The 14,911-nt window shown below is 40.9% G+C and overlaps 1 protein-coding gene across 4 annotated transcripts in view; it reads right to left on the bottom strand.

Moving 5' to 3' along the window:
- Positions 1-14,911, bottom strand: part of LOC307025839 (poly [ADP-ribose] polymerase tankyrase-1) — a 90,093-nt gene that overhangs the window by 19,617 nt on the left and 55,565 nt on the right. For all 4 annotated transcript variants that reach the window (XM_079660762.1, XM_079660763.1, XM_079660764.1 and 1 more), the window contains 8 exons: positions 12,678-12,799; positions 12,309-12,400; positions 12,085-12,163; positions 10,547-10,718; positions 9,576-9,655; positions 6,018-6,163; positions 5,251-5,416; positions 311-530 (listed from right to left, as the gene is read on the bottom strand). In XM_079660762.1, coding sequence (XP_079516888.1) covers positions 311-530; positions 5,251-5,416; positions 6,018-6,163; positions 9,576-9,655; positions 10,547-10,718; positions 12,085-12,163; positions 12,309-12,400; positions 12,678-12,799 — 1,077 coding nt within the window. The remainder of the gene's footprint in view (positions 1-310; positions 531-5,250; positions 5,417-6,017; positions 6,164-9,575; positions 9,656-10,546; positions 10,719-12,084; positions 12,164-12,308; positions 12,401-12,677; positions 12,800-14,911) is intronic.

The raw sequence follows: 14,911 nt of genomic DNA, 5'->3' as shown, positions 1-14,911 counted from the left end.
ATATAATGAAATTGCTCAGTTTTCCAGTCTGCCTGTCAGAGAACACTCTGTTTCTGCCCTGAACACTTCAGATGTCTGGGTGTTTACTACCTTGTTCTTGGCACTACACTAGGCACAAATCCCAGGAGACTCTGTGACTCTACCAGAAGATACGCCATGTTCAAATGTGCTCCTACAAACTTCAGCCAAACAGTAAAAACAAAGCTGGCTTTAATCCTTTATTTAGCCTCTAACGTAACATACCAACTTATTAGAATGATCTGTGAATGTGTGCGCAGCTTTTTATTCGATGTCTCTTCATGTGAATTACCTGCGAGGTGCAGAGGTGTGGAGTTGCGTCCCTGCGTGTCCCGGCAGTTGATGTTTTCGGGGCTGCAGAGCTTCTGCACCCGGGCTAGGCAGCCTTTCTTGGCGGCGTCCAGCAGCGCGGCGTCCCCTCGCAGCAGGTCCTGGATGTCCGTGTCCCCGTCCTTCACCAGGTCCAGAGGCGTGTTCCCGTCTCGGTTCTTCTTGGTGGGATCTGCTCCGTGCTGCAGGCCAAAACAGAAAAGGAAGAAATAAAGATTTTTCTTTAAAAAAAAAAAAAAGGTAAATGTTTTATCAACCGTAAGTCCTTCAATATTTATGGCAGACAGTGTTTTCAATCAAAAAGCATACATGTTCCTGTCATGACAAAGACAAAATGGCTTAATGTTGGTACAAAATAGGCATATGGTAGCATGGACAAAAACCTCATGTTTATAATGAACATTAGAATGAGTGTGATATATTTTCCAAAAAAGGGACAAAAGGCACAATAATCGAATCGCCAATTATATCCTTATTGTAAATCATTTAGCCACCATACTCCTGGTACAGAATATAAGCTGTCATCAACTTCCCCTAAACAAAAACATCAGTCCCCTAAATCCCTTACTGTTTGAATCCCAGAGGAAACCCCTCTATTTGACAAGCGAGTGGGGGATGAAGGTAATTTGCGGGAGAGAGGGAGGGAGAGGGGTGAGGACAGGACACCCAGCGAAGTGGAAAACACAAGCCCTGGAGACGGGCTGGAAAGAAAAACATTTTCATCGTTCAATGCCTAGGTGACACTTTCACTTGTCATTTCATTTCAAGTTTTGTAAAACCCCTCATTAAAGCTTGATGTTGTGAGACCACTCCCCCGGGTATCCACTGCTGTCCTGAAACTGTCCGTTAAACATCTGTCGCTGCTGTATTCCCCTTTAAAAACTTTTCGAACCTATCCCTCCTCTGATTTGTCTGCCCTACTTTTTCTATTATCCCTTTGCTGCTGCTGTAATCATATTCTCACTGTAATTTATTCGCTCTCAGTGAAAGTGAGAATAGAGACCCATTCAAGTCATAATTGGGGACATTAACATATAAACACATGTCGCTTTTGTGAGTCTTTCGATGGATTCAGCCTATATTCAGTTCATGAAAGATTTCCCGTTTACAGAAGTGAATACTTTTGCAACCTTTGAGCTCTTTGAACAATTATCTTGCTCAGAAAAGCTGATGCATTTTTTATTTTTTTGATTTGCGCACAAAGGAGATGATGGGAATGCATCTCCCAAAAATGATTATTTGTGTATCCGTTAGTCCCCCACTGTTGCCTTGAATTTGCATGAATCCACGGGTAACAAAGAATCCAAAAAAGGAGACATTTCTTGATATATGAAAGTAAATGATGGCCAACAACAGCAAAAAAAAAATTCAAATCATCCAGTCTACACACAGCAGGTTTTTTTTTTGAAAAATATCGTATGAGGGCTCTGATCTTGCATATATATGACAACGCCCATATACAAGATCGCGGCGCGGACGTTAAACAACGAGGCGTCGGAGCTCCATAAAAACAAAGCTGTTTATACCGTCGGACGGACTATATTTTCATATTTCTTTAGTTATAATACCATTCTTGAAGAACAAAAATATTGTTTTCACTTTAAAATGTAATGGGGAAAATCAGCATTTTGGTTCGAGGGTCGCACGCCAAAAGTAAGAGGGCACGGCGCCCGTTACCCAGTTCAGACCAAACCCCTATAATCCAAGTGTCATATATCAACTTACGTGATCTAGTTCAGGGGTTCCCAAACTTTTCAGCCCGCGACCCCCTGTCGACGTGGGGGGGGTGCTAGTGAATTCCTTTCAGAAAAAAATTAATAAAAAGTTTGAGAAACACTGCGCTAGTGGATTGTCAAAGAAAAAAATGTCAATGCGAACGTTATTATTAATAATAATTACAAAAATATATATATAATTTTTTTTTATCAATTTCAAAAAAATAAATAATAATAATAATTTTAATTTTGTAATCATCTCGCGACCCCCACTCGGGGTCTCGCGAACCCCCTTTGGGAACCCCTGATCTAGATGATTGAAGAAAAGATGCTTTTTTGCTATAATGTACTATTTAAATCATTTATCCACTTCCTTCAATTCAGTTTTTGGATTCTTTGTTCATCGTGGAGGCATTCGAGAAATACACAAGGTGAGTAACTTATAGACAGACAGATGATCATTTTTGGAGGAATTGTATTTCTACAGTCATGCTAGTGGCTCGTTTAGGCTGTACTAACATTTGCTAATTAGCGCTAAACCCAAGATAGAGCTGAGTCTGAGAGCAATGCCATCTGTACCAAATGTCGTGGCATTCCAGCCAATAGTTGTTCAGATATTTCAGTTTGGACCCTCTCTAGACCGCACTGCTAGCATGGTCTAGAGAGACATGGTCACAGATGGGGGTTTATTGTGAACAGTGACATCCATAATAAAAAGAAAGCCAAAAAGGAAAATGTCACACAGCTTGCCTGAAGGTCGGTCTCTTGCAAGACGATGACACATCCCACCCAGATCACAAGTCATGGGAGTTCACACGTTTCAAGCCAAGTGCTAACAAAGCAGATTCTCCTTTAATTGGAGGAGAAACGCATTATGTTCCTCAACTTCTCTCCCAACAAAAGAAATGCTAATACGTGTTTTGTGCATCACAAAATCCCCGCTGAAAATCACAGCACTTGGAGCACATTTTATTCCGAGCACAGATCCTACACAGAAAGGGGACAAAAGAAAGTTGACAACAAACAGAGCAGACAAAAGAAAACCTATTGCTGAACTCCAAAAAGAGAGAACAGTTGTATCCCGGGGGCCGCGGCAGATTAACTCCCATGTGCGGGATTCTGTGTACGTGTGTGTTAGAGGGGAAATGAGGGCACTGCCAAGTTCAAGCTTACTTTAGGATTTTTTCCAAGCAGAGTGGAAAAATGCTAAACCTTCCCACCACCTTGAAGAATCGATCGTCTGTATGTGTGTTTCTAACCTCTGCCTCCAGACCTCAGATCAGAGCGGCCTGAGGGAGCTGCTGTATCTCTGAAGTCAACGGCTGTTTGGAGAGCACTTACTGAGAGTTAGCGGCACTCCAGGGTCACACACTGACACTGAGGTCACACCAGACGGGAAATAAAAATCACTCGCTATAAATAAATAAGAGATTTTGTTAAATGAACATGAACGAAGCTGCTGAGGCGGATTGTGCTACTGGAGGATTTGCTGAATTAGCTACAAAATCATCTCATTGCGGTGGGGAGAGTTGTCTTAGTTAGTTAGTTGATAACCCTAAGACTAATGAAAGGGAAAGGCCATCATAAATCTTAGAAAGTCTTTAGAACAGCCTTAATGCTTTTTACATAAATGTTGCCAACTTTTGAATAAACGATGCGAAAATTGGCAATGGATTAGGCGAATGGCGGTTGTTTTTCGATGAACTACTATTAAGGTATTAATAGGACTTGGTGAAGCGAGATTTAAAGTAGATGGCGACAATTGTCCAGTTTGAAAACCCTTATACCACCGCAGCAGAAGTGGACACAACAAGATAACCGCCAGATGGACCTAAAACTGTTTGGATTTAGCTGTTGATTTGGTCTCTTCAGGGTAGCAAAAGCTTTTCTATACATCACGTTTATTTCCTTAAATCCGCCCCATTATGCTTTTTGGGGCTTTCCCTCTCCTGCAGTGTGTTATATAGGTTTGTGTGCATGTAAATGGTCTGCGAAGGCTCAAATCCCTTCAGAGGGTTGAGCATAATAGGGCCCCTTTAATTTGTTTCTCTTTTACCAAATTGAATTTTCCTAATCATTTTTACATCAACTATTTTAACAAGATTGTTTTTGCGATATTTCTAAAAATGTTTTGTCACTTCCACTCAGGTTTCAGAAGAAAAGACTGCAATGAGCTGAACTGATGGAATTCCGCGTGTTCACTTGTCCACGCTCCACACAGATCCCAGTGGCTTTTCTTCTGCTTCAGCTTTTAAGTCATGACCTATTTGCTAAGTCTTTTTTCCATTTCACTTGAAAACCACTTTCCTCCCCAAAGAGCTGTCACCTTCCTTAACACTGCCCACTCCGCTCAACCATATCTGTCATTCCAGCAACTCCACACACCCCCCCCCCCCACACACACACATCCCCACACTGTTACTTTGTCACCACCAGCACTGCTCAACTGCACTTATCCCCTCCCCCCCGATTAGTGATTGTTGCTGCAGTGAACTGTTGGGTGCAGCACTTTCGTTTTTTTACTAGTTTGTCCGTCTGCCCTTACCGATCTCTGGCTGCACCGCCTCACTGCTGATCCCTCTCTGTCCCATGTCCTATCCATACGAGCGATAGTTTCTAAATCTATTTAACACAACTCCAATTCTGTAGTATTGTTTTGGCCACTCTTTTCTCCCATTCTGTTTGTTTGATTGTCCTTAATGCGTCCAACAGATCGCTCCAAGTTTCATCTCTTTGTGTTGCAACAGTAAAGTTGTTCATTGGATAAAAATGATGAAGCAGCACATTTTCCCTGCAGTTGATGTTTGTCTCAGTTTGCTGTGTGTTGATCTAACAATAATTTATGCGCCTCCATATGGCAACAACAGTGTGGGGGTGTTGCTTTGTCTGGAGGTGTTTGTGATGGAAAACAAAAGCTGTAAAACTGCAACATTTCACAAGCCTTGTAGTCTGATTGGTTAGAATAAACTCCCAGAGACCATGACAAATCACACCTTTTAGCATATACCGCCAATTTAAGGACTGTAATGACTGTTATTCCACACATTTTATTCATGACTTGTCTGATTTTCATAGAAGTGGCTGCCACTGGGTATCCAAACAATAGTTGATTATGGTTCAGTTCATTGATATTCATTTGTTGCACGGAGAGTTTGTAAGGCTTTCGGAAAGGAAAGTGCATGCTAACCTTCAGCAGCAGTTTGCAGATCTCGTATTTGCCCTTGGCGGCGGCTTCGTGGAGCGGCGTGAACTTCCACAAGTCGGCCACGTTGACCGAGGCTCCGTGTCTGACCAGCAGCTCGGCCACCTCGTAGTGACCGTACGAACAGGCGTTATGGAGGGGGACCAGGCCTCTGTGGAGAAATGAATAACTTTCATCACTTATCAGGATTTAAAGGTAACTTATTATACTGTTTTTCATCAATATATTATAGGTCTCAGATAAATACAAAATATGTTTCTGAAGTGTTTGGCTCGAAAAACACCAAACAGATCATTGCAGCATTACCCATAATCCCCTCTGTTTCAGCCCTGTTTTAAAATGGCTGATTCTCTGTCTCTTACGTTAGAGGAAAATAAGGAGCCACTCCCCACGCCCCTCTGAGAGAGATTTGGTTAAAAAGAACACAATGGTGCTCTAGGAGGAGATTCAGGTGATAAGGTGGGGGGTGGGGGGGGGGGGTGGGGTTACCTTGGTTGGTGATTGGCTAATGGCTACACAAGCCAAAAAAACATATCAAAGTGGGCAAAATCTGATCAGCTCATTTTCAGATGCCGAATCTTTTTTCCTGAAACTTTCAGAATCTCTTTACACAGAGGGGACTCAAATAAGTGAAAAAGTGGATTTTGCATAATAGGTGACCTTTGAATGAGCAATTTACACGTGTATACATATACATGCGACACCTGCCTGTTAACTCGGCCCAAATTCAATCATAACATGAAGATTCTCACCCTTTGTCCTTGGCATGAACGTCTGCCCCGTGCTGCAGCAGGTACTCCACCACCGACACTCGGTTGTAGCCGGCAGCAAAGTGAAGGGGAGTGGAGTGTCTTCCCTCCAGATCTCTGCAGTTCACATTCTGAGCCGTGCACAACGACTGGAGAGAGACAGAGACGAAGAGGGACGATTAACATGAATATCTGTTTCTTAAATGAGAGAGACGATCAAGCAAGGAGCCATGAAGACGGAGATCTATGATCCTCTCGTCAGCATAACCACTCACGTAGAACATTATTGCTTCTATTATTCAGCTTTAAAGGACAAAGTAAGATTAGAACTAAAGATAAGATCAGTTCAAGAGCTTCTCATCAAGGACAGTTTTTATTTTTATGTTAAAGTGCAATAACACCGCTTTCTGACTGAAGGTGAATGATGGGTCGTGATAAATAATCAAGCTTCTGGTAGGAAATGGCCTTGAAATATGCAGCAATAGTCTTTCACATGTTCCTTTTATATCAAAGGTAGGTCAGTGGGTGTCATACACTGTACAGATTGTAAAGCCATTAAGGCACATTAATGATTTGTGATATTAGGCTACACAAATAAAAATTGACTTTGAAAAAAACTCGTTATGCCTGAATTTAGTCAGTTTTTTCAGCTCAACTGGGACAAAACCTCCTGACTTTAGCGAGGTGCACATACATCTCTCCAGAACTAAAGACCCATTAGCCTCTGCTGTACTTTGCAATTCATGCTAATTAGCACATGAGCATGCTCACACGCTATAATAAGAACATGGACATTGTACTTTCATAGTAATAGTGAGCAGGTTGGGAGGATGAGGATAATTTATCAGTCTCTAGACTCAAAAGTGTACATCATCCTTTGGATTGTTTCCTAGAAAAACATGAACGACGAAACAAAACCAACATTAAACAAAACAAACGGTGCTTCTGAGAGAGCTAGACACTGTTCCTGTATTTATCATGATAGGTATGTCCGTGAAATGAAAGGTTTCAGGAAACAACAGCCGCAATATTGAAGTTAGGTGAAGTTAATACATGTCTGCTGCCCTGCTGTTCAAAGGAAATAACAGCTCTACTTTCCTCTTTGCTGTTATTTCAGACCTAATAACACAGTTGAGTACAAGGAGAGCACACAGTGGGAAATGTGTTTTAAAGTTTCTTTCAGCCACGCTGGAAACATAATGTACAGAAAATAATATGAAACCCTGCTGCTGGCAGACATATTCCTCAATCTCTATTATCCCTCACTTCAACTGCCATCAAGCCTGCGTTCATGATAGCCATGTTTCCCGGAATAAAAACGTTAAAGACTGTAGGCTGAGCCATGGTAAGAGGAATAGCTTTTTTTTCTTTTGTAGTTCTTTACTTTGCTTTTTTATTGTAGTGTACTTCTATGCGTTAAGTAGTTAAGTTTAAGTGAAATACTTTCGTTTAAGTGCTGTCAAGACAGTTTATGTCTTTGGTAGTTGGTTCTCTTATTTAGCAGTGATGGAATGTTCATTTTTTTGTTCTTGTGAATGTGGAAATATTATTAAACGGCAATAAAACATTGAGAGAAATTTTAATTCTGCAATAAATAAAAACATGTCATCAGTTAAGTTTGAACCTGGGTGGTAAAAATGAAATTCAAATGTATGCTAGAGCAACTGAATGTTTGCTACTAGGATATTTATGTATACACACATTTTATATTCATTATAGAGGGACCCACAATCTGTATTCAGCCTACATGAACATTTCTCTGTCCAAATGATTGTGTTCCCTTTCACAGTCCTAATGTATCAATGCACAGAAGAAAGAGGAGTCTTTATGTGGCAACATCATCGGTACTAACGAAGCAGAGTTTTTGTTCAATAGTTCTGTATATTGATCAAATGGAAATCACTGGACAACTGGATATTTTTGCTATATCATTGAGGAACAAGTTACATTCAGGGTTGAGTTATAGTATTCTACACTGGAAATGTATTTCCTGTTGTTACAAACACTCTCCAACTTTTCCTTAACATTACATTTTAAATTCAATGTTCTCATTTTTGAAATGATGCCGTGCATAAATGAGCTATGATGAAGGCTATGTGTGTCTTCCTTTAGAAGAGGTTAAGCAAATATATGGAACGCGTATTAATGGCTTAGTTGTCTGAGAGAGGGCATTCACTTCGAATAACATTTTCGGCCAACTAAGAAATAAGAATAATTTTCACTCTATTTTAGCTCCGTTTTTGAGGCGTTTTAGCTTATTCAAAATGTTACTCCTTTTAAAAATATCCCAGAACACAGTAAACGTAGCTTTGTTTCTATAATGTGGAGTCATTCTAACAAGATTCTTACATTTATAAAATGGTATTTACTGCTTTAAATGCAGTAGAATATGCCCCTGCTTTTCGACCTGTGGTCTAAAAGGTGAACATTTACCGCACAGTGTGGACCTCCGCTACGTTAGAACAGCTGACAGGAATCAGCCGAGACACGGAGCAAATTGCAATTCTTCCTCCGTCAATCAGAAGCTCAGCCAGACAGTTAACCCTAAGTCTGTGTGTGTGCGAGTGTGTGTACTTCCACTGACAGAAAGCCAGACCAGCGCACATTGTCTGCTCTGCTGAGATTCCCTGCCCACCTGCCAGAGCCTCACACCTCCAGACGCTGACAGGGCCTCTTCATCTGGAGAACCCCATCACTGTGTGTCTCGGCGGGGGAAACACACAACGATTTTCACTCCTCACCAAATACTTCAGTCAAATACTTTGCCGGATCTTACCGGGTCCTGACATTTGGTGGGTGGTTTTATCCGAAGCATATTACAGAGCATGACAAGCGCCCACACTTTTAACACGAGTGGGCCCGCTGGCAATTCAAAGCGGCTAACAACGGCTATGATTATACCGAGAGCCGTGTTAGGAAATCTTATACGAAGGTTGGCCTTTTGAAAGAAACAAAGGCGTTGCAATTTGACCGAGATCAATATGGACAAAAGACACAAAGACATGAACAGAAAACATTTGATACAAGTAGAACAATATCCATCTGACATTTAACAAAATGACTGCGACCAGACTCCATAAAAGTAACACGAGCAGCCGCAAAGGTCATTTTGTTACATTTTAAATAAAAAAAGATAATAATCTGTGCCATTAACTCAAAACAAATTCATGTTTTTAATTTGTTTTCCTAAATGATTTCTGCGGTGTATCACTGCTTCACACAGGAATGAAAATTCTTTATAACAGATTTTATGTAATTATTGAAAATAATTGTATATATTTATTATGTTTTCCTTCACTGACCCATCAAGTGTCTGTATTACTCAGTGGGAATATCAGCTCAGGCATGTTTAAGGTTTAAATATTTTATTATTTTAATCATACAGCTGCTCAATTAAAAAAAAAAAACTCATAGGCTACTGAGGTCCAGTTCCTTTGTTCATTTTCTAAGTAAGGCGATTGTGTGGAGGGAAGGAATTGTCTTTTATCTAAACCTTTAATACCACCACAAAGTAGGGAAAGTGCCAAATGTTGATAATAAAAGAAATCCTAGCTCATCTACCTTGACGGTGTCCAGGTCTCCGGCTTTAGCAGCTTCCAGCAGTCTGTAGTCCACATCAGAGTTCCTCACCGGCACGTTTTCTAAAGGGCGGAACATACAGGAGTCACAGATTATAATGCATTGAGCAAACATAAGCAAAAGCAAACAAATAATCATGAAAGTAAATGCATCCACTGCAAATGTTGAAGAGAAATGACATTACACAATCCAGGGATTCACTGCTGCATGTCACTTTGTTGACAGATGCAAGGTAAGTATCTCGCATCCGAAGATGTCGCATTTTTAAGCATTTTTGGTTTAAATTGTTGCTAAATAAACTAATTTCTACCGTCAACTTTGCAACCAGACAACTGTTTGGAGGTAAGAGTGATTCATCAATATTCTGAAGAGTAATTCAATCCTTTTCTGCCACCCCATTCATCAGAATGACAACTGACTGACAGCCGTTTGTTTGGAAGTTAATTTTCCAATTGATTATTTAATTGATGTGGTTAAGACAAAATAAGGATGATTCAACCGGTCAATAAATCAGAGCAGGCAGACAGGCTGGAGGTTATTCCAAATCTACTCAACTTAAGGTAAATAATACAACATTATATTTTAACTTGTGCATTATTCACAACATATCTATTTTTTATTTGAAAATGAAGGATGTCATCAGTTTTGCTTTATTGCGAAACGCCTAATTCTTGTTTCTCATACAAGTCTTAAAGTATTTGATATAATATTTAAACACACATTACATTTGGAATTACTGCAGTAATGTAAAGTGTAACTTCCTCTAACACTGCACAGTAGAGATTGCTCACTCAGCCTTTCCCCTCATCAAACTGCACCTTCAGTCTCCAGGTATAAATACTGACCTTTCAAAACAATTCCAGTTAATCCCAGTTACTAACAGCTGCATAGCAACCAAACAACACAGCAACCACACCCAGCCACACACACACACACAAAGGGTGTTGGCGTACCGTTGAGTATTTGCTGCACAGCTTCATTTCCCATCTGGGCAGCAGTGAAGCCCTGCAGCGACAGCAGCGAGGCGTCTGCCCCGTATCCTAGCAACAGCCTGCAGGTCTGAAGGTGGCCCGCCATGGCCGCGCGGTGCAGCGCCGTCTGACCCAGCGTGTCCACAGCGTTCACCTGCAGACACACAACCCCTGTGTTAGGATTCTTTAAAGAACTTAACTGCGCCACCTCTTTAAAGAGAAACGCCTTTGGATACTTCAACATTCTCAATGACATGTAATCAAATGTTCCGGTGAACCCGTTAACCCTCATCTACAGTGTGCTGCAGGGTCTACTTTTTTACAGTTGTAATAATATGTTTTAGATCTATATGAATTTCTGGCAGCTTGCAAAAACGTTCTTATCCTAGTAGATTTTGATGCATTTAAGCCGAGTTTTCCATCAACAACATCAGATATTTGAACAGATTTAACATAAATAAATAAAGACATGTGATTTGGTGATGTTAAGTATGCGTAAACAAGAACAACATGTGACATTCATACAACCAGTCAAATATCATCCTGAAAGTTGTTCATTATTAGATACTGTAGAAGTTTAATAATTATGTTTAGGTGTAACTTTGTATAACTGTTGTAGAATTGCTTTATTTATTTGATGGTTTAACTGAGCATATCAGAATGTATGACGTTCTATTTCTAAATTGGGTTAGTTCAAATGTATTTGTATTCATATTCTTTATTACATACAGTATTTAGTTTGAAAGTTATTCATATATATTGGATAATGGTCAAATGTCAATGAATACAAAAATCTCAAATGATCAAATTAAAACCATGATAAATAAGCTTAATTCCTCATGTTGATGAAACATCATATAAAAAGATAATTGATTTACAATCCAGGAAAGATTATGAAAGTATTACTTTGATGTACTAGGAATAAAGTGAGAGATAATTACGTATTAGATAAGAAAAACAAGAGAAGACCTGAGACGACGAGTTTGACCCTGTGTTCTTATTAAAATCTAGATGCAGTGATAGCACATTGTGTACACTTACATGCATCAGCATCGATAGCAATCTCACAGTAAGCGCAAGAAAACGCATTTGTTCCAGTAATGAAAATAAGATGAGTCACCACCACTGAAAGAAACTGTGTGTTCCAGCTAAGCTGAATTCTATCCTGTATGAGTGTTGCATATCCAATCATAAGGGAGGCTCTGGAAGTAAACACTGCTATTTGTATGTGAGGGTCTGACGCACAAAACGCCATGTTTAACGCTGATTACTGCAAATATTTATAGTAAGAGAAATAATCATATTGGCATACTTTCTACAAGCACTGTACATGGGAACGAGAAAGAGATACCCCCCAATCATCAAAACACACACATAGGAAACATTTGGAACATCAATCCATTTGTGGATTAGCCAATTTATGTAAAAATAGGGTCTGTCTAGTTATGACACGGATTATGTTGGAAGTCGATGTATGGTGAAATATGACAAACGTGAAGAAAGGCGATGAAGTGATGTACCTTAGCACCATGTTTCTGTAGCACCTCCATGATGTCATTATGAGCTCGTTCTGCCGCCACATGGAGAGGAGTCATGAAACTACGCAGACAAAAGAATTGGTCAACATTTCTTTATTAATGCAGTATTACATGCTCATCTAGTCTTAGTCTGTAAAGCATAACATATCACCTACTGCCTGTAATTGAGTCTATGTTTGATTATTTAAAAAGAAAACAGCACTCACTCTTTATTCTTCTCATTTATGTTGGCGCCTTTCCTCAGCAGCAGCTCTGTCACCTGTTTCCTCTTTGGGTGTGGAGATGCTACCGCGCAATGCTGAAACATAGACACACACATCATCTGAGCATCTCTGCAGCAGTGAAGGAATGTGTGTGTGTGTGTATGTGTATGTGTATGTGTATGTGTGTGTGTGTGTGTGTGTGTGTGTGTGTGTGTGTGTGTGTGTGTGTGTGTGTGTGTGTGTGTGTGTGTGTGTGTGTGTGTGTGTGTGTGTGTGTGTGTGTGTGTGTGTGTGTGTGTGTGTGTGTGTGTGTGAGTGTGTGAGTGTGTGTGTGTGTGTGTGTGTGTGTGTGTGTGTGTGTGTTGATCTCACCAGTGCTGTCTCGTGTGTGTGCGGGTGTTTGAAGTTAATGATCTCCAGAGCCAGGGTCTTCTTAGCCTTCGCCATGTCAGCTTCACGAGCAGCTTGGAGCAGCGAGTGGCCCTTAAACTCATCTGAACACACAGATGATGTCAACATGTTAGAAAAAGGAAAATAAAAGCAGCCTCGGTTTCAGTCGAATTCTGCGTTTCTTTTTGACAGTTTTCCAGCCAAAAGCATCCAAACCCACAGAGAAGCATCTGGTGCTTTGAAAGCTTGACCAAAACCAGATTTGCAATGTTCTCCCCGTTCATTCTTTCACTTGCAATGACTGCATTTTAATACTTCAGAAAGGCTACTTTAAAGTTTTCACCAGCAAACTAATAACTTAAGATGCAACATTCTGTGTGTCTGGAGTTGGAGTGAAAACAAGTGATTATTCCCCCCGAAGGCTACACAATAACAAAACAAACTATTTTGCTTCAGAAGCATTTCAGGCTGCATGAAAATAAGTGAGTTCAAATCTATCTAGCTATTGAGCGACGGCATTCATGCATTTATAATCAAACGTTTAAACGGAATAGTTGGAAGTCACATCTTCAAGGGAACGTGGTCAAGAGAGAGAGGAGAGGATCCCAACAGCATACAGAACACACGTTGATGAATAAATGGACCGACGCAGGAGCTGTTGTTTACTCTTTCAAAAGAAACCCAGTCTTTTTCATTCTTTGTTTGGCTACTAAAAAAGAATAATAACAAAATAAAGAAATGTCAGTTTGAGGCTGTTATTCACAAGCTGCACCTTCAGACAAAGAAATATTTTCTTCTCTGATTCATTTAAAGATTTTTTTAAATGCCTGAAGAAGAGAAAGTCTTCAGTTTAAAGTCAGAAAAGGATTTTAGGACATACTTGTGTGTGCTCTACAAACTGCAAAGCATTTTCAATTAGACAAGGTATTCAACTGATTTCTTTCCTCCTTTGTAGCTTCTTTCACGTCAGTGTGAAAGACGGCTTTTAGTTTAAAATGCTCAACATATGAAATATATTGACATTCAGCTGCTGATCCAACGTACACAATGTCTATATTAGTAGGCAAATCCTACTCTGATTGCGCCAAGTATCGCTGGTGTTATTTAGTTTTATTCAATTCTCTTGGGTTCTCTAGCCCCTCATGCTATAATCATGTGTATTTTCTGCATTCCTGTTCATGTGTCTTCTCGCAATTATCACTGGCCCCGTGTTTCTCCTAATCGATTTCACCGGCCTGCTCTCGTCTATCCCACATGCTCCACTGAGATCCAACATCTCGTTTCAGGGGGCCTGTGGAACTGCCAGTCAGCTGTCCCTAAGGCTGACTTCATCTCTGGCTACGCTTCCCTGCAGTCTCTGGATTTCCTTGCTCTCACGGAGACCTGGATCACTCCATCCAACACATCCACCCCAGCAGCTCTCTCCACAGCATATTCCTTCTCCCATACACCCAGACCCTCTGGCAGAGGAGGTGGCACTGGTCTCCTGCTCTCTCCCAAATGGAGCTTTTCCCTCTTCAAGCTACCTAATTTCACTCCTTCCACCTTTGAATTCCATGCCGTCACAGTAACCCATCCTATACAATTAACCATTGTTGTTCTCTACCGTCCACCAGGCGCCTTGGGGGACTTCTTGGAGGAGTTAGAAAATCTCCTCTCACACATCCCTGAAACTGGCCCTCCCGCTGTACTTCTCGGAGATTTCAACCTCCAGACAGGGAAGATATCTGAACTAACATCTCTGTTAACCACCTTTGCTTTCTCACTGTCTCCATCCCCACCAACTCATAAAGCTGGCAATGTCCTTGATCTCATATTCTCAAGGAACTGCTCTACTTCTAACCTCTCTGTAAACCCGCTCCACACATCCGATCACTTCTTCATTTCATTCTCTCTACCCCTTTCCAAACATAACAACCTCATCTCTTCTAACTCTGCTCCTGTCCGCCGTAACCTCCGTTCCCTCTCCCCCTCTACCTTTGCCTCATCGGTGCTCTCAGCCCTCCCTTCCTCTGACTCATTCCAACTCCTGCCTCCAAACGCTGCTGCAAAAACTCTCCTCTCTACTCTCTCATCCTCTCTGGACTCTCTCTGTCCTCTCACATCGCGGCCGGCTCGTCAGTCCCCTCCTGCTCCCTGGCTAAATGACGCACTGCGTGCTAATAGAACCATCCTTCGGGCAGCAGAGCGGAAATGGTGGAAATCCAAACACCATG

The sequence above is a fragment of the Notothenia rossii genome (genome assembly GCF_949606895.1).
Source record: "Notothenia rossii genome assembly, chromosome: 11".
Lineage (NCBI taxonomy): Eukaryota > Metazoa > Chordata > Actinopteri > Perciformes > Nototheniidae > Notothenia > Notothenia rossii.
The sequence above is the reverse complement of the archived record's forward strand: the minus strand, read 5'-3'. Positions and strand labels throughout refer to the sequence as shown.